General features: G+C 41.1%; 1 protein-coding gene across 3 annotated transcripts in view; it reads right to left on the bottom strand.

Annotated features, from left to right (window-relative positions):
- The window catches only part of vps50 (VPS50 EARP/GARPII complex subunit), a 204974-nt gene that overhangs the window by 53526 nt on the left and 127532 nt on the right, over positions 1–23916 (bottom strand). For all 3 annotated transcript variants that reach the window (XM_041183726.1, XM_041183727.1, XM_041183728.1), the window contains exons 20-21: positions 21835–21941; positions 8580–8701 (exon numbers count right to left, since the gene is read on the bottom strand). In XM_041183726.1, the coding sequence (XP_041039660.1) occupies positions 8580–8701; positions 21835–21941 (229 nt within the window). The remainder of the gene's footprint in view (positions 1–8579; positions 8702–21834; positions 21942–23916) is intronic.

Below are 23916 nucleotides of genomic sequence, written 5' to 3'. Positions count from 1 at the left end.
ATGGGAAATGCAGCCCGCTGTTGGCAAGCCTAGCCGGCAAGTGCGAAGTGATTTCTCGCCATCGTAAAACTGATCGTACTATATTGTCCGCTCACGCCACCAATCGCGTCCAGCAGCAACATTTAGAGGTCAGCAGGCATTGAAAATTCCGCCCAATGTATCATCAGAACAAACTGAAGCACAATCAAATACTCTACTGGACTCAGTATCCATCTCACTGGGATGAGTTGCCTCAGCCCCATAGTAATTACTTGGTTTATCCAAATACTGTCATCAGAATCAAATAATTAAGTATTTTCAGCAACTGATATCTAAGTCTACCTAAAGTCAGTAAACATATAAAAACTTACAAAACTTCTGGTCATTCGAAAGTAATCTGAACTAACCACCTAGTTCAAAGGACAGGATTTTGACCTACTAATAGTTACAGGACTAATCCATAATTGGACATGTGAATGCCCACCTGTCAAATTGCTGTTTTTGCAGCGTTGTGTGAATCCTTATCAGTCATGGTAACAACGGGCTTGGATTACAGATTCAGAAATAAGAGAAACCAAAACAAACATTTACACCTTCCATATCTTTTCCACATTTATTTAGTTCAGGCTCAATGTCATTTTATTATGTATTGCACTTTGCTTACACCAAAAGAAAATAATATTTGCACAACAAAAGAAAATAACAAATAGTAATAAATACTTGGATTCTCATCTGCCAAAATGTGTGTGATCAGTTGGTTTAATATTTTATTGATACATGTGGTTGATAGTGCATCTAAAGCATTGAAAGCAAAAGCAATGTTATAAAGAGTTTCCTGCGTCTCAAACCAGAAAGCAATAGCTGGAACACTACAGGCTTAAACTGCAAAAAAACACAAATAGCAATTAGAGCTGTAGGCAAGGCTGCCAATGGCAAATAATTAAAATTGGACATGCTCAAGAGCCTTGAATTGAAGCAGCATGGCTATCTCAGGGTGTTGTAGGGCTATAGGAATTATAGCGAGGGGCTTGGCCATGGATGGATTTGAAAACAAGGAAGAAAATCTTAAAATCAAGGTGTTGCTTGGCCACGAACCAATGTAGATTAATGTGCACAGGGATGATAGATGAACAGAACTTGGTGGGAATTAGAACAAGAGCAGCAGAGTTTATGGAGAGTAGAACCTGGGAGGCCATCTAGAAGTATGTTCTGATGAAGAGTCATACGGACTCAACGTGTTAACTGTATTCCTCTCTGCAGATGCTGTCAGACCTGTTGAGTTTTTCCAGCTATTTTTGTTTTTGAATCTAGAAGTATGTTGGAATAGTCAAGTCAAAGAATAACAAAAAGAATGGATGAGGGTTTCAGCAGCAGTGAATTGAGGCAGGGATGTAGTCAGGGGAACAAAAACAAAAACAGAATTACCTGGAAAAACTCAGCAGGTCTGGCAGCATCGGCGGAGAAGAAAAGAGTTGACGTAGTCAGGGGATGTGCTGTAGGTGGATAAGTAGTTTCGTGATGGTGCAGGCATGTGGTCAGAAGCTCAAAAAGGTACCAAGGTTACAAACAGTGGTTCAGGCTCAGCCTCAGTTGCCAAGGAGAGGGATGGAGTCGGTTGCTTGGGAGTTTATGGTGGGAGTTTTCCAATATTTAGTTGGAGGAAATTTTTAGTCTTGCAGTACTGGATGTCAGACAAGCAATCTAGGAACCCAGGAATAGGGGTAGGCCTTTTGGCCTGTCAAGTCTGTTCCTCCATTCAATTAGATCATGGCTGATCATCTACCTCAACACCACTTTCCTATGCTATCCCCATATTCTTTGATGTCATTCGTATCCTGACATCTATCAATTTGGGTCTTGAACATACTGAATGACTGAGCTTCTGTAGCCCTCTGGGGTAGAGAAATCCAATGATTCACCACCCTCAGTGAAGAAATTCCCCCTCATCTCAGTCTTAACTGGCCTGTCCCTTTTTCTGAAACTGTATTCTATTGATTCTAAACTCACCAGCCAGGTGAGTCATGACCACCCTGTCATGGCCTGTTAGAATTTTGTAAGTTTCAATAAGATCACCTCTCATTCTTCAAAACTCTAGAGAATACAGACCAAGTTTTGTCAATCATTCCTTGTAAGACAATTCTGCCATCCTAGGGATTTGTTTGGTGAACCTCCATTGCACTCACTCTCTGATAAGTATGTCCTTCCTTTGATAAGGAGACCAAAACTACACAATACTCCAGGTGCAGTCTCACTGAGGCTCTATACAACTGCAGCAAGACATCTATACTTGTGTACTCAAATCCCCTTGCGATGAAGGGCAACATACAATTTGCCTTCCTAATTGTTTGCCTCATTTGCATGCTAGCTTTTAGTGATTCATGAATAAGGACATCTTTGGACAACAACAATTCCCAACCTCTCATCATTTAAGAAATACTCTGCCCCTCTGTTTTTTTTTCCACCAAAGCGGATAACTTCATGCTTATTCACATTATATTCCATCTATCTTATTCTTATCCATTCACTTAGTCTGTCCAAGTCCCCTTGCATCTTCCTTACATTCCCACCTAGTTTTGTGTCATCAGTAAATTTGAAAGTATTACATTTGGTCTCCACATCATTTACATAGATTGTGAACAGCTGTGGCCCCAGCACTGCTCCTTGTGATACCCAACTAGTAACATCCTGCCATCTTGAGAATGACCCATTTATTCCCACTCTCTGCTTTCTGTCTGTTAACGAATTATCTGCCCATACCATTGTATTACCCCCAATCCCATGCACTAATTTTGTTCACTACATTTCTGTGTGGGACCTTATCAAAATCCTTCTCAAAATCCAAATACATCCTGTGGTTCTACTTTACCTATGCTACAAGTAACATCCTCAAAAAACTCCAACAGGTTTGTCAAACATGATTTCCCTTTTATAAATCCATGTTGACCCTGCACAAACATATCATTATTTTCCATGCGCCTAGTTATCATTTCCTTTATAATAGATTCAAACATTTTCCCTACTACTGACATTGACTTAATGGGTCTTTCGTTCTCCATTTTCTCTCTCCCTCCCTTCTTAATTGGCGGGGTTATATTTGCTACTTCCCCGTCTGCAGGCACCTTTCCAGAATCTATAGAATTTTGAAAGATAACCACCAATGCACCCACTATTTCTCTAGCCACCGTTTCATCTGGGATATAGCTCCCCAGGTCCAGGAGATTTACCAACCTTCAAGCAATTAATTCCTCTTTATTAATACTAATTTCCTTTAGTTCCTTATTTTCACAAGCCCCTTGGTTTCTTAGTATTTCTAGGAGATTTTCTGTATCTTCTTTGTGAAGACAGACACAAAGTAATTGTTTAGCTTCTCTGCCATTTTCCTATTCTGCATTATAAATTCTCCTGTCTCTACCTGTAATGGACCCACATTTGCCCTTGCTAATCTTGCGAATCTTTTCCTTTTCACATACCTAAATAAGTTTTTATAGCTGACCTTTATGTTTCTTGCTAGCTTGCATTCATATTCTCTTTTCCCTTTATGAGTTTATTGGTCCTCCTTTGCTGGATTCTAAATACCCAATCCTTGGGTTTACCACTTTTTCTGTCAACCTTATAAGCCACTTCTTTTGGGTCAATGCAATCTTTAACTTCTTTTGATAGTCACAGCTGATTCACCTTTCCTGTTGAGTTTTTGCCTCTTAGGGGGAATGCATATTTGTTGTAGACCATGTAATTCTTCTTTAAATAGTAGCCATTGCTGGTCTACCATCAATTTGTTTTTACTATAATTTCCCAATCCACCATAGCCAATTTGCCCCTCATTACTTCAAAATTTCCTTTGTTCAGGTTTAAGATCCTAGTTTCAGAATGAACTAGTCTGGGCTAACAGTCTAACAGTTTAGAGACAATGAAGAATCGAGAGAGCAACGTACCCTCTAATTCTCTTATGTAGTGAGCAGCTGATGCGCTTAAGTACACAAAATTAGTAGCTACAAAGGCATCGTAGTGAATGGAGAGCTAAAGGTTAGGAAGTTGGGATTTTAAAAACTCAGATGTAAGTGAATTGGCAGTTTTTTCCCCAGGTGGGCACAGGAGAAGGGTCATAAGGAGGGAGGAGGATGTGGGTGCAGGGTGATACAGGAAGTGATCAGAGATGGCTTTATCTGTTATTGACATGATGGGATTGCAGGGCCATGTGAGATGGCAAGGTCAAATGTGTGGCAGCATGGTTAAGGGGAGGGAGGCAGTAAGCAGGATAGGAGGACAGTGAATTCAGAGGACAGCATGATGAATTGAGGTGGAGGTTGAAATCACCACTGATGGAAATTCAATTACTGTAGAGGCTGAGGCAGGAAAACAGTGAAGAACCTTGGTGAAAACATCTTTGTGGTACTTCAGTGGGTAGCAGAGAACAAGGATGTTAAATAACAGGCAGGGGTGGAACGAGGTGAGATACTTGAAGGAGAAGGTGCTATTTGATGTGATTTGCTGTAATAACCCAGACCACTACTGTGACTATCTGGGCAAGGGAAATGGTGAAATATCTTGTCAGGCTGGGGGGCTTCATTTAGTGGGAAGGTACCATCACCCCTCAGCCAGATTTCTTTTACAGCCAAAATGTCATAATCAGCCACAATAAGCTTATGGATAGCAAGCCAACAGACTTCCTGGGGGGAGATGCATAGAACGTCGAAGTAGATAGGATGGAGTTGGTAAGGAGCATTGATGAAGTGTCGTCCAAGTTCAGGGTCAGGTGTGACAGCTGAATAAGGTCCAGAAGCTCTTTGAAGGGCAGAGTACTGGAAGACACACTGCTGGAGGTATTTAGTTGTTCGAGCACTCTAAGGGTCCTAAGTGTCTTTTATTTCTCAGATTTCTATTATGCCTTATTTTATCTCCTACACATTTTACACCAGTACCTTAAACATTGTCTGCTCTACACCACAGTATTTCACAGCTCATTCCACATCCTTCTGTGTGTAGAATATGATGTATTTGCAATCTTTTTCAGTTCCGAGAACAATTACGTACCTGAAACGTCAATGGTCTCATATTTTGTCAGCAGATTTGGCTGCCTGATCTCCTGAGTATCTGCTTACTGTTAGTTGTTCAGAGGCCAGTAGTGTTTTGTAGATAGGCTTTGCTAATGGATCAAGTATGGGCTAGGAAAGTCAGGGTAAAACAGCACCAAGGTTCTGCACCTCTGGCCTGAACTATCAGTTGAAAAGTTTGTTGGGGTTGAGGTCAGATGCTTAAAAAATGTTTCAATAGTGTGGTCCAAGTTCTTGTAAACTAATCTTGTTCTATGTACAGCTATCCCTTGTTTAGCATTCCTAATGTGCTCCTAAAAGATTGCATTAACACAAGAATATAAGAACTAGGAGCAGGGCTGAGGCATTCGGCCCCTCAAGCCTGCTCCACCATTCAATAAGATCATGTCTGATCGAATTGTGGCTTCAACTCCACTTTCCTGTCCATAACCCTTGACTTCTTGTCTATCAAAAATCTGCCTAACTCAGCCTTGAGTATATTCAATGACCCAGCTTCCTCTGCGCTCTGGCACGGAGAATTGCAAAGGCCAATGATCCTCAGGGAAAAAAATTCTCATCTCAGTCTTAAATGGGAGACCCCTAGCTTTTAAACTGTGTCTCGTAGTTCTCAACTCCCCACAAGGGGAAACATCCTCTCAGCATCTGCCCTATCAAGTCCCCTCAGGATCTTTTATGTTTCAGTAAGATCACCTTTCATTCTTCTAAATTCCAATGGGTAGAGATCCAACCTGCTCAATCTTTCCTCATAGAATAATCCCTTCATGCCAGGAATCAGTCAAATGAAGAGTCTCAGAATTGCTTCTAATGCAATTTTATCCTCTCTCAAGTAAGGAGGCCAAAATTGTACTTAGTAGTCCAGGTGCGGACTAACTAAAGTTCTGTACAGCTGCAGCAAAACTTCTTTACTTTTATATTCAATTCCATTTGCAATATATGCCCACATTCCATTTGCTTTCCTAATCACTTGCTGCATCTGCATACCAACTTTTTGTGATTCATGTAACAGGACACTCAGATCCCTCTGTACTGTAGAGTTCTGCAGTCTCTCCCCATTCAAATAGTTTACTGCTTTTCTGTTCTTCCTGCCAAAGTGGACAAGTTCACATTTTCCTGCTTTAAAGCCCATCTACCAATTTTTTGTCAGCTCACTTAACCTACCTAACTCCCTTTCTAGGGTCTTTATGTCCTCTTAACAACAGACTTTCCCACCTATCTTTGTGTCATCAGCAAATCTTGCGACATTTGGTCCTTTTATCCAAGTCATTGATAAAGATAGTAATTAGTTGAAGCCCCAGCACCGATCCCAGTGGCACTCCACTGGTTACAGCTTTCTGCTTATAGCCAAAAATGATCGATGCATCCCTACTCTCTGTTTCCGTCAGCTAGCCAATCCTTCATTCATGCTAATATGTTACCACCTACACTAGGAGCTCCTATTTTGTGTAGCAACCTTTGATCTGGCACCTTATCAAATGCCTTTTGAAATTCAAAATATACTACATCTACAGGTTCCCCTTTATCCACCTTGCTTGAAACTTACTAGAGAACTCATAAATTAGTCAAATATGATTTCCCTTTCACAAAATTATGTTGACTCTGCCTGAATGTATCATGATTTTCTAAATGTTGTGCTATCTCCTTAATAATGGATTCTCGCCTTTTCCCTATGACAGTTGTTAGTTTAACTGGCTTTTTGTCAGCCTCCTTTTTTTAATAGAGGCATTACATTAGTGATTTTTCAATCTGCTGGGACCTTTCCAGAATCTAGGAAATGTTGGGAGATCACAACCGACACACATTGATCACAACTAACTCTGCAGCCACTTCTTTTAAGACCCAAGAATGAAAGCCATCCGGTCCAGGGGACTTGTCAACCTTTTACGTCCTGATTTTTAGCTACTCTTGGGATGTTTTTTGTGTCCTGTACAGTGAAGACATACAATACCTGTGCAATGCTTCCACCATTTCTTTGTTTTCCATCATTAATTCCCCAGTCTCTCTCTCTAAGGGACCAACATTCACTTTAGTTACTCTTTTCCTTTTTAGATACTTGCAGAAACTCTTACCATCTGTTTTTATATCTCTAGTTAACTTTTGCTCATACTTTAATTTCTCCCCCCTTGTTATTTTCTTAGTCTTCCTTTGTTGGTTTCTGAAATCTGTCTAATCTTCTGACCTACCAGTAATCTTCATAGTATTGTATGATTTTTCTTTCTATTTGATACTATCCTCAACTTCCGTAGTTAGCCATGAATGGTGATACACCTCATAGTCTTTCTTTCTCAAAGAAATATATCTTTGCTGAGAGTTATGAAATGTCTCCTTAAATGTCCCCCATTGTTCCTCTACTGTCCTATCTTTCAGCCTATGGCCGAAAGTTTCCTTTTACTATGAGGTCATTAATTAATCCTGTCTCATTGCACATTACCAGATGAAAGGTCACGACCGGAAACGTTAAGTATGGGCCAAATCTTCTGGTGAGTGGCAGTTATCATGGGATTACCACTCCAATCCAAATTTTTTTTTTTCTTTTTACACAGCGTTGGAGCTCTTTTTGCCCAGACTTCCTAACCAGGCCTTTTCAGAAATGCTTTTCTCGGAGCCCTTCCTCCTGGTATAGGATTGTCAGGGGAAGCCAGGCCATGTCCCCTTTTTACAGCACAGCTTTTGTATTTTGCTAAGTGTCCATTCACCAACACAGTATACAGTTTTTAAAGAGCTTTTCACTGTATTAATGAATGAGGGTGAGTGAGGTAAGTGGGTAGGGTGCCAGCAGAGTTGGATGGTAGGTGGCAGAGTGGGTAGGTGGTAGTTGGCAGTGTGGTAGGATGGGTAGAATGCCAACTGGGTAGAATGGGAGAGTGATAGGGCTGGGTCGCAGCGGTGGGGAGGATTGGAGGGTCAAGGAGAGAGTTGGAGGGTCAGGGAGAGTCAGAGGGTTGGGTGGAGTTGGATGGCTGTGGGGAGAAGTCAGAGGGCCGGGATGGGGAGGTGTTAGTGGGGAATCAGGGCAGGGGGTTGTCAGTGGGGAAACAAGGTGGGACAGTGGTTGGGGGGGGGAGGTCAGTGGGGAATTTGGGGTGGGGGGGAGGGGAGTCAATTGTATAGTTACCCATGAATTAGGTATGGTTTTTTTCTGTCTAACATTTCCTGGGTAACTATTCTGGTGAGTGAGCTGAAACCCTTGAAGTCTCAAACCAGAGTTGGGAATTGGAGCTTCCTGGGCAATTCCAGCAGAATCCTTGCATTCAGACTTCCGAGGGGTTCCCCAGCGTATTTTCTGGGCTAGGGCCACTCAGAGACCGGAATATCTGGGCCTATCTTCCTCTCTCTGCAGATGCTGCCAACCTGTTGAGAAGTTCCAGCATTTTCTCTTTGTAATTTCAGACTTTCCAACATCTATAGTATTTTGCTTTATGATGCTATAAAGTGCCTCAGGGCATTTTATCATGTTAAATACATTATAAAAATACAAGTATCTGTTGCTACATTAGGGTCTGCCACAAATATCAATATATTAATAGAACTATTATTGGCTTCAGAACTTACCATGTCCTCCCGTCCAAAAAATGTATACACAGCATACAGGTAATAATCAAATAGTTGTGACATACAGTGGATAACATCAAAAGCAATTGGTTTCAGGATATTCATCATTTGCATGTACTTTCCTAGAAACAAATGGAAAGGAAATTATATATATAAAAACAATTGGGTCTAAAAAGAAACTTCTTTCCTCAATTGCTTTTCTCATATTTACACAGCAACATTGACATAATAGCAAGAAGTCTATGAGAAACAAAAAAAGATTTACTAGAATGGTACCAGGAATGAGGGATTACTGTCATATGTATAGACAGGAGAAATGAAGCTGTTTTCCACAGAGCAGAGTTTAAGGGGAGATCTGGTAGCAGTGTTTAAAGTCATGAAGGATTTAGACAGACCAAATAAAGAAAATGCGTTGTCAGTAGCTGAAAGGCCAAGATCCAGAGAGCACAGGTTTAAGGTAACTGACAAGAAAACCAGAGGTGACTTGAGGCAAAGGTTGTTTTTAACGCTATGAATGTTTATTGTGGCAGTCTTCTGTCTCAAAAGACAATGATTTTGCAATTTGTGGCCAACTCTTTGTTAAGCATAGCCTAGTTTGGCTCAGGAGCCCCACTCTGGCATAGCAGTCTCTGTCACATTGCTGCTGAAGACGACAGCGGGCTAAGAAGGTGCACAATTCACTGGCCTCTGTTTTCTCTGGGCCCCCCTCTCAGCAGGTTGTGTTTTTTGTTTCTGTTTGCCTCTTCCACAGCCTGCAGAGGTCAGAGCCGTCAACAACTGTTTCCCAGTTGTCACTGTCAATGTCTACCATCGTCGCAGGAGTCCTTGTAGTGGAGGTACAGATGTCCAGCTGGTTGTGGCCCAATGGCCAGTTCACCGTACCGAAGGTCTTTGGATGGATGAGGGCTGTATATCCAATGAACGTGGCCGAGCCAGCACATACTTCGTTGCCTCAGCAATGAGTGTTTGTTCATTGGAATTGGTCCGCTCCAGGACCTCTGAATTTGTGAGCTTGCTCATTAAAGAGAACCCCCTGCCAACCCTCCTCGGCCAACCACTAGCGCACATAGGGAAACCTGCCGGGCTGGATGCTAGGCGTGGACCTCTCCAGCTGCTGGTTAAATCCCGGCAGTGGTGGGTTAAGACCCTTAATTTGGAATTAGCTGCCCACTTAAGGGCCTCAACTGGCCCAATGGCAGAGAGGCCGCCTGCGCAACCCCGCCACTGGTATAATTACAGTGGGGGGGTGGGGGAGGTTGGGCAGGTATCAGGCAAGCTACCACTTTAATGAGTGCCCCCTTCTTCAAATCTGTGGCAGAGGACAGTAAAATCCAGCCCTTTATCCTGTCAAGAGATGCCAAGGATATGTCTGAGACAGCAAAGGCAAAAGCTATTCAGCCATTTCTCCTACAGAACCTATGTTGATGAGGTCTTACCACTCGAGAGGAGTACAATGAGCACACAGGCTTGGTAGGCTAACAGTTTGGTGTTCTCAGACAGGTTGCTTTTGTTCCAAAATCTCTCACTCAGCTTTGACATAACTTTTGCAATGTGGGTGTTCATTTCAGCATCAAGTGACAGATTGCTGGTGATTGTGGAGCCTAGTTATGTGAAACTATCAACAACCCCCAGTTCATATTGTCAATGCTGATAGATGGCAGTATGGCAACATCCTGAACCATGACATTTGTCTTTCTGATGCTGATGGTCAAACCAAACTCTTTACAGGCATGAGTGTGTCTGTCCATTCGCTGCTGCAGATGTTCCTCAGGATGGAATGTTTGTGCGGCATCGTCAGAGTAGAACAATTCTCTGATGAGGTCTTGGCGCACCTTTGTCTTGGATCTCAAGCAAGTAAGGCTGAACAGCTTTCCACCAGTTCTGGTATCTAAGTAGACACCCTTTGTCAATGAGCTGAAGGCACACAAACAGCAGTAAAGAAGATAATATGACGAGTGTCGGTGCCAGAACACAACCCTGTTTGGCCCCAGTATGGATCTCAAAGGGTTTTGTTGCTGCTCTGTCATAGCTAACCTTATCTATCATGTTATTATGGAAACAGGATTAAGATTTGGAATTCACTGTGCAATAGGGTGGTGGAAACAAATTTCATGGTAACCTTCAAAAATACATTGGATAAATATTTGAAGGAGAAAATAATTCAGAGATATTGGGAAAGAGCAGGAGAGGGGGGCTAGCAGGACTGCTCGATGGGTTGACCGACCACCTTCTGTGTAGTACTATGCTAGAATGTTGAGTCAGTAGAGATATGTCACTAAGATACTGGAACAGCAATGTGTTACCTTATTTCAGCCAACAAGATTCAGAGTATGTATTTCAGATATCAACTTGGTTCAGATGTCAGCTTGGCTCAATTGGCAGCATCCTATGGTCTGTAAAAATTGTTTCGGCTCAAGCCCAAAAATAAAGCAGACACTTCAGTGCAAGAAAAGCTGCACTATTACAGGTCTCTTCTTTCAGATACTAGTAACCCACTTCCCCATGTGCCCATTTTGGAAGTTTACGAGGACATTAACATATCCCACACCCTTGATGAAAAGGAGAAAGTTCAAACAGTGCCCAGTTAAAATGTTTCGTTCAACAGGTATCAAACAGCGACAAACTGATCATTCAAGTCATTGCTATTGGTGGTACACTGTTGGTGTAAAAATGACTGCCACATTTGCTGATACAATAGTCATGAGTTCTGAAGTGATCATGTGTGAAGCATTTTTGAGACAATTCAATGTAATAAAACACTAAATTACACACACATTTATCACGTCAATGCCTAAACAATCGAATAATTATTCTGTAATTGAAATTCAGTTGTGTAGTAATTAGACATTAAATAATGATAATAATGAATTGAGAGTAGTTAAAGCTTATTTCACAACCATTTAATGTTGTCATGACCACAGGTCATAGCCCCGAATTACTTAAGGACATTGTGAACTTTTAAGTAAGACATGTTTTTTTTAAAAAAAGGACATACAAACAGAAGCTGGCTGAGACTGTAAAGTAACCACTTGCTAACAAATTCCTATGTGGATTACATTTAACCAACTAGTCTAGGTAATGGAATGTCACACCTAAAAAGATGTCAAGGTCTACTTCAGACAGAAACACTTCAAAGGAAACGATGCAAAGAAAAAAACTGAACTGTAATCTCCTGTGATTGCGGAGGTAATGAAGTCTGATTACCATCTAAGCAGAAACCATCGCCTGTGAGTCATATCTCAGACTGTGGGCATGATGCGAGTTGAAAGAAAGCAGTTTCTGGGCAGAAGACAGGTTTGTATTTTCCCCTCCAGGAATACACAAGGGGGTTTAAAGCCAATTGCATCCCTAGTCTATATGTGCTAGTTTTGGTGTTCTGTTCTGGTGCTAGTGTGTGCTGTGAAAACCACAGCTGAAAAACATCAACTTGGCATCCCTGAACTTACAGGTAAAAAGGTCCTCTCTCTCTGATTGCTGGAAGAAAGTCACAAGTCAGCAAAGCCACAGTCGAAAAGGAAACAGGGCAACTCCTTTCAGCTAACTTGTAGAACCAAGAATCTCAAAATCAACTGCCCAAGTCAGCTCTACCAGAATCATCCAACTTAATGGTCACAACATTTCACCATCTATTCCTCACTGGCAAGCCAAAAGGCTGATTTTTATATCATTTTTGGTTTCTATTTCTAGACTCACTTCTCATTTCTAATGTGTGTGTATATGTGTTGCACCTTTATTATTTTTTCTCTTGTTTTAGTATCTAATAAACTCACTCTTTGACTCAAGGAAGCCTGTTTGAATTGGCTCCTTTTAAAAAATAATTACATTCAGGCTGGTGAGGGAAAGGATCCATTTTAAACTAACGTTGTGGCAACCGACTGAGGGGGTTGAATATAAGAGGGGAGCCAGTTCATCCCTCCTCACCTGGAAGCATAACAATTTGGGGTATCTGGTGCGGGCTCATAAAAAATTGGGGGAACCTCGCCTGGGGACCGGACGTAACGATATAATAGAAAGTCTGATGGTGCAGAATAAAGATGATAGTTTCATCATTAATTCAAAGCTCTATTAAATGTCAATAAAGGACCTGGCATTTCCTCTCAGCAAGGGCTAAGTAAAATGAGTCTGGACAATCTCAGACCAGTTCTTATTGGCATATCTCAAAGGTATCCAATATCAAAAATAGAAATGTAGTAAAGAATCCTCAAGATTAGGTTATTGTGCATAATAATTGATCCTTAATTTAACATGTGCCAAAACAGCTCTGGAAAGAGTGCTGTATACTTGGGAAAGAAAACGTTCCTTCCTTGCAGCTGAATGAGCATAAAATTCATAAACCTCCAAACTAAATAATTAAAACATAAAACTATTCATTCTGATTTAAATAAACAAATAGAGTGGTAACATGTCATGATGGTGGACGCTACTTCATTCACTAGTAAATCCAAGTCTTTAAAAGGACAAATTCTGGAATTTAAAGCTGTAAGAAGGCACTTGACATTTCAAATAACTAGCCTCAACAGCTTCCAGTTTTTAACACACTTTGCCAATTTCTATACAAGCATGGTCAAACTATAGGTGGTAGAGACTGCTGAGAGGTAACACATGGGCATGTGCTCCAATTTCTCGATCTGGTAGGTTTCCATTTCCGAATTATTATCAATGTATGCACAAAGCACAAGCCAGATACAGATCTCTGGAAATCAGATACACATCAGCAAAAGGCCAGGACTTGATTTCAGGGGTTCCTTTGGTATATTAGGAATGGCAAAGGGAAAGGAAAACTACAACATAAATATTTCACTTTCAACTCTAAACATAAGATATTAAAATAATTCATACATAAATCATAATTATATGGCGGATTAACATTTTAACACATCTATGACAAAAATCAATCTAGCTCAGCTAATGGGGACAAGAGCTAAAATAAATTTATAATTCCAGTCGTTATGAATTTGGAACACAAAATTAGTCATGCTTGTAAAGCTTTCGAGAGAGGATTTCAGGGCAAGACAAAAAAATTAGAAAGCCACACAACACAGTTGCTGAGGGGAATGGGGCGGTGAGGGGAAAGGGGCAGAGGGGGGGTGCGAGGTGAAAAGGAAAGGGGAGGGGAGGGGGAATAGGAACATGAGCAGGGAAAAGGAAGGGGAGGAGAGGGAGGAAACGAAAGGGGAAGGGAGGGGGGAAATGGCAGGGGAGTGGAAGGGGGAAAGGGAAGGGGAGGGGAGGGAGGAAAAGGAAGGGGAGGGGAGGGAGGAAGCAAAAGGGGAGGTGAGTGGGGAAAGGAAGGGGAGGGGAGGGAGGAAGCAAAAGGGAGGGGAGGGGGAAATGAATGCTGAGGGGAGGGGGAAACGAAAGCAGAGGGGAGGGGAGGGGGAAACGAAAGCGGAGGGGAGGGAAGGGGGGAAACGAAAGCAGAGGGGAGGGGAGGGGAGGGGGGTAGGGAAGGGGAGGGGAGGGGGGGAAGAGAAGGGGAGGGGAGGGGGAAGAGAAGGGGAGGGGAGGGGGAAGAGAAGGGGAGGGGAGGGGAGGGGGGGAAGAGAAGGGGAGGGGAGGGGGGAAGAGAAGGGGAGGGGAGGGGGTGAAGGGAAGGGGAGGGGAGGGGAGGGGCGAAAAGGAATGGGAGAGGGGAAAGGGGAGCAGAAGGAGTGGGAGAGGGAAGAGGAGGCTGAAAAGGAATCGATGGAAATCCAAACACAATGAAGAGGATCTGGAGGAAAAAAATGTAAGTTGATGGAATGAGCTTGCATTGATATGTTGCTTTTCATCTCTGCAGGGTTTTCTAAAGCACTTCACAGTCAACAAATTGTTTTAAATGTATTTAGCTCTGTGTTGTACATCAACATAGCAAGCAATCACACATAGCAATGGTCCATAAACAGCAATTATGAGATAACTAGCCAGTTAATTGGTTTTTATTGTGATGATTAAGGGATGAATGTTGACCAGAATATAGAGAACTACCAGTTCTTCAAATAGTTTCATTTATTTCTTTCCCAGCCCCTTGAATATGCAGCATAATATTGGTTTAATATCTCATTCATAAAGTAGCAGTTCATACAATGTGGTATTACTTAATGCTACTTTTTCGGTTCAGTTTATGAACACTACATTGGTGCAATGTAAACTTAACCCAAGCCAGCTGATGGCAACTCGGGCAGCATGCCAAATTTGTGATGCCTGCTCATTTAAATTATTTCCATGTCCATTCATTGCAAACTGCATTATTGATGGACTGGACAATATCGTGAGCGGGTGGCAAATCTAAAAGCTAGTCTGCATTGCTTAAAGCTGGCCTGTACCTCCAAGGACATTGTGGCTGCAGCAGGTGTACCATCCACCCGCCCCCTCCGGTAAACACTGGAAAACGGCACAACACAAGAGAGCATGGGCGCCAAGTTTTTGGGTGCTGCATTGGAGGGCTTGGTGAAGGAAGCAGAAAGGAGGAGAAATGCCCTGCATCAGTAGGGGCCCAGGATAGCCATAGCAGTCAATGGCAGCAGTTAAGCCCAGAGTACTTGGGTGTAGTACTGCAAGGAGTTCAATGACCTCACATGAATGGCCAAGGTCAGTGAATGCACCTTCAAAGGCCATTTCCAATCAACTGCATTACTAGCCTCAAATGTTACTGAATGTCCTTCTCACTCACATACCAAAAATCTCTATCAATCAGGACTCATACCTGACATTCATGTGGTCCACCTCCAATGCTTGGCCCTGCCACATGCCCATATCTCACAGCTTACACATACTGTCAGCTATTCAACCATGACCGATTACACCACCCACTGATATAGTTCTCTCTCGGAGGACAAGGTGACACAATGAGGAAGCATACAACCCTTGGGAAGCTGAGTGTTTGCTCCACCTGCTTCTCTCTGGTAACAGAGAACGAAATATAGAATAAACAGCCTCAGTGACCTCCCTTACACAACAGTGGATGCAAAACTATGAAATGTTGCAAATGCTCCAGCCTGGAAGGAGCCAGATGTATAAAGATTTGTCACTGTGGTCACCTTCACAGCCACTGGGAATGCAGTCCTTGCCCTGCTCTGAGGTTGCAGTTTTAGCTATGTGTAGGTGACAGATTTAATTGAGGACGCTCTTATTGAAGCAGACGTCTTCCACCGAAGTTCAGTTTTTTTTTAATGCTTTCATGGGATGTGGATGTCACTGGCAAGGCCAGCATTTGTTGCTATTCCCAAATGGCTCGAGAAGGAGTGTCTTACTTGGCCATTTCAGTTCAGAGTCAACCAAATTTCTGTGGGTCTGGAGTCACATGTAGGTCAGACAAGGTAAGGACTGCAGATTTTCTTCCATAAAGGACATCAGTGTACCAGATGTGTTTTTATGAAAATCTGATAGTTTCATAGTCACCATTACTGAGACTAACTTTCAATTCCAGATTAATTAATTGGAATTAATTATCTGAATTCAATTTTCACCAGCTGATGCAGTGGGATTGAATCCAAGTCCCCAAAGCATTCACCTGGGCTTCTGGATTACTAAGCCTGTGACATTGCCACTCTCTGACTAAAACTGACTCACACTTGAACTGCTCTTCGCTGACCCTTGAGTTACGCTACCATCTGCCTGTACACCTTGAGTGGACATAAAAACCCTTCTCTCAATCTTCCTACTCCCATTTCTAGCACCTTGTCCTACTTTGCCTGACCTGTGGTCATTTTCCAAGTCAGGCTCTATTCGAAGGAGAATGCTTTCTAAGTGCCCCTATGTTTGGGAACAAATGGTGTGTGCAGAAATTTTAAAGTCAAGAATAAGTCAATAAGAACAATAAGAAGATGGGCAAAAAATTTCTTCCAATTAAATATTGGCAAGACTGAAGCCACTGCTTCCTATTCTTGCTCAAACTCTATGTCCTACTGACTTCATCCCTCTCCCTGAGATTAAGTCCATTTGCAACTTTGGTGTCAAATTTGACACTGAGATGAGCTTCTGAGCTCTCACTTATGCCATCACTCAGAATTGCCTATTTCCACCTACGTAACATCGCTTGACTTAATTCGACTGAGCTCATCAGCTATTGAAACCTCCTTTACCTCCAGACTCAGCTATTCCAAAGCACTCCTGGCTGGCTTCTCAGATTTTATCCTCCGTAAAATTAAGGCCATCTAAAACTTTGCTGTCTGCACCTTAACGCATAGCAAGTCCTGTTCCTCTTTCACCACCATGTTCCCTGACTTAGATTAATTTCTGGTCAAGCAAACCTGAAGTGGGACTTGAGCCCACCACCTCTGATTCAGAGGCGATTCTGCAACCAGTCAGTGGCAGTGTGAAAGCTGGAGGAAATTATGAGATGGGGTATTGTAGAAACAAATTAAAGAAATCACATAGCTATGTTAGGAGAGTATGATAGGAAAGTAAGGTCCGTAAGGACATGTGGAAGAATGTTTTCAACAGGTTTAATGGTGGACAGGCTGAGCAAAAGGGGGGTCATGATGGTGGTGGAGGGGACTCTGCTGTGATGGTGATGAGGCATATGAAACAGGTGCTTACAAAATGCAGAATTCTTGAACACGCTGAACAAGAGCACAAGAGATTCACTAATATACAGCCTGTTCCAGAATTCATGTTTCACCATCAAAATCAATGTATGAAACATTATAAGAATTTAGCTCCAAGCTTAATACTTGGTTTTCTATGTGTTAACTGGTTTCAGGTGATGGGCAGTAAGATGGTTAAAAGTGAAACCAGTACACCTCGGCCATCACTCAGAAAATTAGCAAATCAAACAATCTTTGGGTTCTGAAGAATCATGTTGGACTTGAAACGTTAACTCAGTTTCTCTCGCCACAGATGTTGCCAGACCTGAATTTTCCAGCACTTTGTGTTTTTATAACTTTGCTGGAAATTGTGTTTGTGAATTTTCAGGGGAGAGAAGGATTAAACTAGGCAGTGATTGCTCTGTCCACCAAAGTAACTAGCCAACACACTCTCTCTGCCCAGCTGAAGATTAGTCACTTTGAAAGAGCAGAAAGAATCACAACCACCATCAGTGCCTCAGGAAAGATTGAAGCAGAGACGACTGATCCTCAGTTTGATCCAGTCTGATCCTTTATTCTGCCTTGAACAAAAATTAGCTTCAAAACAGTTTGTTCCAAGTAGCTTCATCGCTAAGGAACTTTTGACCAATTTTCCACAGAAAGAATGTGGCTAAGAGTGCTAATTTATATGTTGTGTTAAACCCAGCACATTTTTTTTTAAAACCAGTAAAATGGGAGTCAGAGGGAATAGGTAGTTAATATGCTAATGAGCTCCTTTGACATTTCCTCATTGATTGCAAGTAAGTAATTTAAGTTTTTAAAATCTCTTTCTCCATGGGAACAGCCAGAAAATACAACAGATTCACTGACAGAAACAGGCACTGTTGCTGTCAGTGACACTGCACAGGCATTCAGGCAGCAAAAGACTGGAAAGAGAAGTTAAAAATCAACTTTAAATCAATTAAACTGACCTACTGAAGAGGGTACCATAACATAATTTGTTCATTTTTTTTTAGAATATGATGCAAAAAAAGTTCTATGGGTGAAGCAAAGTGAATATGGTCATAACTGTTGTTCTGTACATTTACTAAATTTCCACTCATTCTGCTTTTGAGATGAAGAATTATGTGAGGAAAGATATAAAAGTCAAATCCAGATGACAAGGAGGTGCTTCTGTTACATTCTTGCATTACTCAGTAGATTACAAGTAGATTAAAGAGCAGTAAATCAACTTCTATAAGACTACTGAAGGGACAACTGATATCACCAACTCAAGAAAGTATCTACAGCAGACATGAATTAACTTTGAGAATGTTGGTTGCTGGTGTCTGTGACTATCTGCTGACTTAACAGCACTTTCACCTGAGTTAAGATGCTGCAGTTTCAAATTCCACTTCAGGACTTGAATCTATAATCTAAGATGACACTGTTAAGCAGGATCTTTGAAGCTGTCATTTTTTTTTTGGCTGATCCAGTAACTAAGGCGTAAATGGGTGCACCACTATTTGAAAGAGAATAGAAAGTTCTCCTGATGCTCTTGCTGACATCCTTCTTCCAATGAACACAATAAAAATTGATTAAATTGTTACTCGCCTCAAGATTACGAAACCTACCTCGACTCTCTAGGCTGTCATAGTTAAGTCACTGCATCAAGTAACTCCCTTTGCAGTTATGGGGAGATTACATTGTGTGCTGTAGCCTTTATTTTACTAGCAGCAATGAATGGCAACCATGTTCAACTTTATAAAATTTAATTTTGGAGTCAAAAATGACTTGGTCCAATAGTGATGCTCAACTCTTAAGGTCACTTAAATAGGATAGAAAAGGTAGCAGGAGATTTAATTTACTCAGAGGGTTGTGAACATTTGGAATGTTCCACCTCAGAGAGCTGTGAAAGTTCAGTCATCAGTATATTTAAAACTGAGATTGATAGATTTTTAGGCACTAAGGGAATCAAGGGATTTGGGAATAGGATGGGAATGTGAAGTTGATGTAGAACTTAAGCCACGGTCTTAACAAATAGCTGTTTCCGAGTTCACTAAACATGCTGCATGACAACATTTTTTTTATCATTAGCTAAGCTGTGACAAGAAAGGTTGAACAGTTTAAACATTCTATTTAATAAATATCCTGAAATTATTTTACAATCTGGTGTCAATTATGACTCTGTGGTTACACTCCCAGCTCAGAAGGTTATGGATTTAAAACTCAATTCAGATACTTGAGTAAATATACTACAATGCAGTACTGAGGGAGTGCTGCACTATTAGAAGTGTCGCCTTTCAGATGAGACGTTGAACCAAAGCCCAAAACTGCTCTCTCAGGCAGTTACAGAAGTTCCCATAGCACTATTTGAAGAGCAGAAAATGTTTCTCAATGTGCTGCCCAACATTTTTCCATCTAACAATTAAAAAAAGACATTCTGGTCATTTATTCCATTGCTGTTTTTGGTATTTTGCAATGCACAAATTATATGTCTCATTTCTCACATTGCAACAATGACCTAATTTCAAAAAAAAACAAATGGCTATAAAGTACTTTGAGGTATCCTGAGGTTCACTTCTTTATTAATGCTGTTAATTTCATATTTAAACTTATTCAGTTTTGTACCCTTGTGTGATGACACACTTTGGAAGATTAACAAATCTGACAAATAATTTGCAGTTGATCACCAAGAACACTCTTAAAATATCCCACAGATTAACAGGCTGTAGAATTTGATTTGCATTCTTTCCATTGAGAGTTTGGATATCAGTTGTCCACTGTATGGTTGGCAAATAATTATCTGTGTTCCTTAAATTTTTGTCTCCCTTCATCTCTTGTATCCTGAAGGCAGCTATTGATGATTGGGTCCAAATCCACTAATTCTAGTATACATGAGGTACAGACACACGGGCCTCGTGAAAAAATATTTGAACAACATTCTTGAGTGGAGAAAAATGTCAGAACAGCTGTGCATCATTTTCACATCAATGATGTTAAACAGCTCAGTATTTTGATAATTTATATTTTCTTGCAATGTTTCTACGTCAACAAAAGACCTGTCCAAGGTCATAGAATACTTTTACATTTGTACTATGCTGAAGTGTGCAGTATTTTATTTTACTTCCACGTGTACAACACACATCTGGAAGGGGATGGTTTCATGAAAAACTGTTTGGCAAACCAATTATTTTGTGTAGTTGGAAAGCATCAGAAGAGCCCTGCATCAAGTAGTGCAGTGCACAGGGAAAATTAAAATTGCAAAATAACAGTGGCCAATTAGACCCAGAATAATGCCAACAGAGATATTTACCCATTCATTATTAATTTAACTATACTGGTTTAATGCCTTATCGTTCATCAGCATTAAAGCATATGCATCTGTCATAATTTAATCTGGGGTTTCTTAAGTTATGTACAACTGCTTCTGGATATCCTCTCATATGCAAAAATAGTGGAAATCAGTTTTAAATTTAGCATGAAAAAACTACAATTAAACAATCAGATACTTTAACAGCCACTGAATGGTGGCCACCAGGTGCCAGTATGCATGAGTTTTTCCAGGTATTTTTATTCTCATGTTTGCAATGTTTGCTTTGTTTCAGCACGCATGAATCAACAACTTAAATTAATTAATTCACTTAACGTTGGAACAATTCTGTAGGCAAAACTAAGGAGTCCTTGCCGAGGGTGACAATGTTCAAAACTGCTCTTGCAATAAGGTTAAGGTGGTCAATTACTCACAGCATTTTGGACCTTATTATGTCATCAAGGAGTGGTTGAAAAAATGATTCCTGCTGCAAAATGCTACTTTAATTACATCCGTATTTAAAGGAAATAATTAGGTTCCCATTCTTAAAATAGTCTTGGCCAACTGCTTCATTGAATGCCTGCCCAAATTTAAAAGTAAATTCAAATTGGGTAAATATATCGCATGTCTGATCTATAGAACAATATACTATAATTATCAGTGAGCAGCTTTAATATTTTGATAGAACACTGTTGATGAATGCTTTAGATTACTGAAGCTCATAGGACCATCAACATTTTCATTTGCTGCACGTTCTAAAAAGCACTTAACCATATCAGAGTTCAGTATAAATAAAGTATCACCCTTGGGAGAAGTGAAATAGACAAATATTAGTAGGTAATGTTAGAAAACAACAAACTCATATATAGCTCAGGTTTGGCTTCCCAATTTCAGTGAATAATTTTACTCCTAATTCCGTGAACAGTATCAATTATTCGAATAATGGCTTTCCCTGTCTAGAACAGCAAACTTTGAATATCTAAATGAGAGAGCTTGTCACCTGCAATATAAAAATGTCCACAGGTACTTCACAAAGAAAGAAAGGAATGGACAAATTTGTGGAGATTGAGAGAAGTAAACCAAAGGTTTGGTCAAACAGATTACTGTTGAGAAAACTTCATAAAACAAAGAGAGAGGTAGAGAGCTGGTGGGGCTGAGACAGGGGTTCAGTTGCCTAAGATCACTTAAAGCTCTGCCATAGAAGGTGATGTGGGGTGTAAGGAAGGAGGGGCACAGAAAGTGACAATCAGGAGATTGGAGGGCACAGATGAGAATGCGAGGCTAAAGCAAGTTGCAAAGGTAGGCTGGACATGGTTGTGGAGAGAGTTATGAATGGGTATAATGTGTTGTTTGGGGAGTGGGGCATGGGAGGAGACAGGACACCATTTTAAGCCAGTGACATTCATTACCAATACAAGGCATTCAATTAACTTCAACTCAAAGCTTTCATACTCACCAACAAGCCTTATTACATTCAAAGTAGTGTTTGTTAAAATGAGTGTATTGCCCTTGTTCAGATAGTAGTCAGACTTCTTCCTACTTTTCAGGGTTTCTTTGGAAACGCTAATTAAAAATAGAAATTTAATTACTGTAGGTAATGAGAAACTCAAGGCAAAATGTGATTTCATGAGCTGGTTTAGAAAACAGCTGTTAGATAGTGTGGCATTATCAGGTTGACAGTGTACACCAGTATTTATTCTGACAATTATCTCTTACAGTATTTGAGATTGTCAGTCAATACAAAAAAGCTTTAGTGACCAGCAACTTTGCTGATAAGTAGATAACAACCTATTGCAAATGCAATTCATTAATATGTTAAAATGGTCATTAAATTTTTGAAGATTTCTGTCTAATATTTCTTACATCACCACAGACAGATATGGATCTTTATAAACTAAGCTTGGAACTGTATTTCCCTATTAACATTAAAAATTGTGATTACAACAAAATTGCCTGCAAATTATTGTTAGATTCTTTGATCTGCAGTTTAGCCGACATGCAAAGACTTGGTTGCAGGTGCTAATTAGATTACTGGGGGATCATTCAAGGACAATAGGAACTTACTTCATTCGAAACCAAACCATACCACCCTAAACAGACACGAAGGCCCAGATTTTCACTTCTGAGGTGGGTAGCGCGAGTCAGGAAGTTTCCCAGCTCACTACAACCGCCTTGGGAGAAACCCCTCCAAATGATAGGATCTTTGCTCTGGGATGGAGGAGGGTGGAAGGGTGCTTAGGTGTGGGATAGAGTGAGGGCTGCTGCCTCCGCATGCAGATCGGAGGCGGCCAAGAGCCAAGGTGGGCTATTTAAAAGGCCCGCCTCGACCCTCTGTGATTTCGTCCTCGTTGCTTTGCTAAATTTTAGGCCCACTAACTCTCACATTCCATCACCTCCCCCACCCATTCCCCTGTGCCATCTCATTGCTCCCATGCCAATGTAATGCCAACTCATGTCCCCAACCACCCCCTTGGTTCCTTATAGCTTCCATGCCAACTTATACGAAATCATGTTTCCCCACCTCCTCAGACCCTTATAGCCCCCATGCCAACTCACCCAGTATCCATCATGGGCAGACTCAGGAGCCACAGTGAGATGAAATAAAGCGAAGGCCTAAATATTTATTATAGCCTTCACTATATTAAAAAAAAAACTTTCATTCAAGAATGTCCACTTAAAACCTTTAAATCTCAGGTGCTTAATCCCCTATAAAAACAAACAGCTTTCATAATACCACAAGACAGCTATTATTTTAATATCCTCCTTGAGCTGTCAATAAAACTGAACTTATAACACCCCTCTTGAAGTAAATATAGCTTGTGGAAAGCAGCCAGGCTAGGACAAAGTTTTTTCAACTCTCTGACACAGGCAGCCTGAGTTTTCTTTTTATTTTTAAAGGGCTGGTGTTTAAAAAGCTTCCCATTGTGACAGTTCTACAGACCTTATCCCCCTTCAAGAGCATTATGTCTGCTCTAGAAATTTGTGAGTGGCACACTATGGGTTAAAGCCCTCGCTACAGCGGAAGTGGGGTCTATTTGAACTCAGTACCGTGAAAATGGTTTCTACCAGAAATGTTGTTGGACTTAGGATTCCTGGCTCTTTTGCCATTTTGGAGGTTCCATAGAAACTGCACAATGCCATGAAAATTCGGGCCGATGACTTAATTTTAACTTAAGAAAAAAGAGTAGGCTTTGGTCGGGTGTGGGGTTAATGTCTTAGGAATTTGTCTCCTGACCCAACACACCCATTTCCAGCTTTAATGGAGGCTGGAAATTGGCAGGCAATAAACCTGATCCAAGGAAGTGGATTGCAATCTTAAATATGATAATGAGGCTGCAAATTTTGTCTTGTGGGTTTTAAACTTTAAGCATAATCCACTGGGAGCATTGAGGAACCTGGCATCTACTTTGAAGTGAGAACTCGGTGGATTCAGGAGGTGAGTGCTGTCACACCAACCTCCTGGATCCAGCAGCCTGCCTGTGAAGCCTCCACGATCACACCACTTTCCACCCCACTCAAGGCTTCAGGGTCCCCAGCA

Source organism: Carcharodon carcharias, chromosome 3 (genome assembly GCF_017639515.1).
Source record: "Carcharodon carcharias isolate sCarCar2 chromosome 3, sCarCar2.pri, whole genome shotgun sequence".
NCBI classification, from domain to species: Eukaryota; Metazoa; Chordata; class Chondrichthyes; order Lamniformes; family Lamnidae; genus Carcharodon; species Carcharodon carcharias.
Note: the sequence above shows the minus strand (reverse complement) of the source record. Positions and strands in the feature narration are given on the sequence as shown.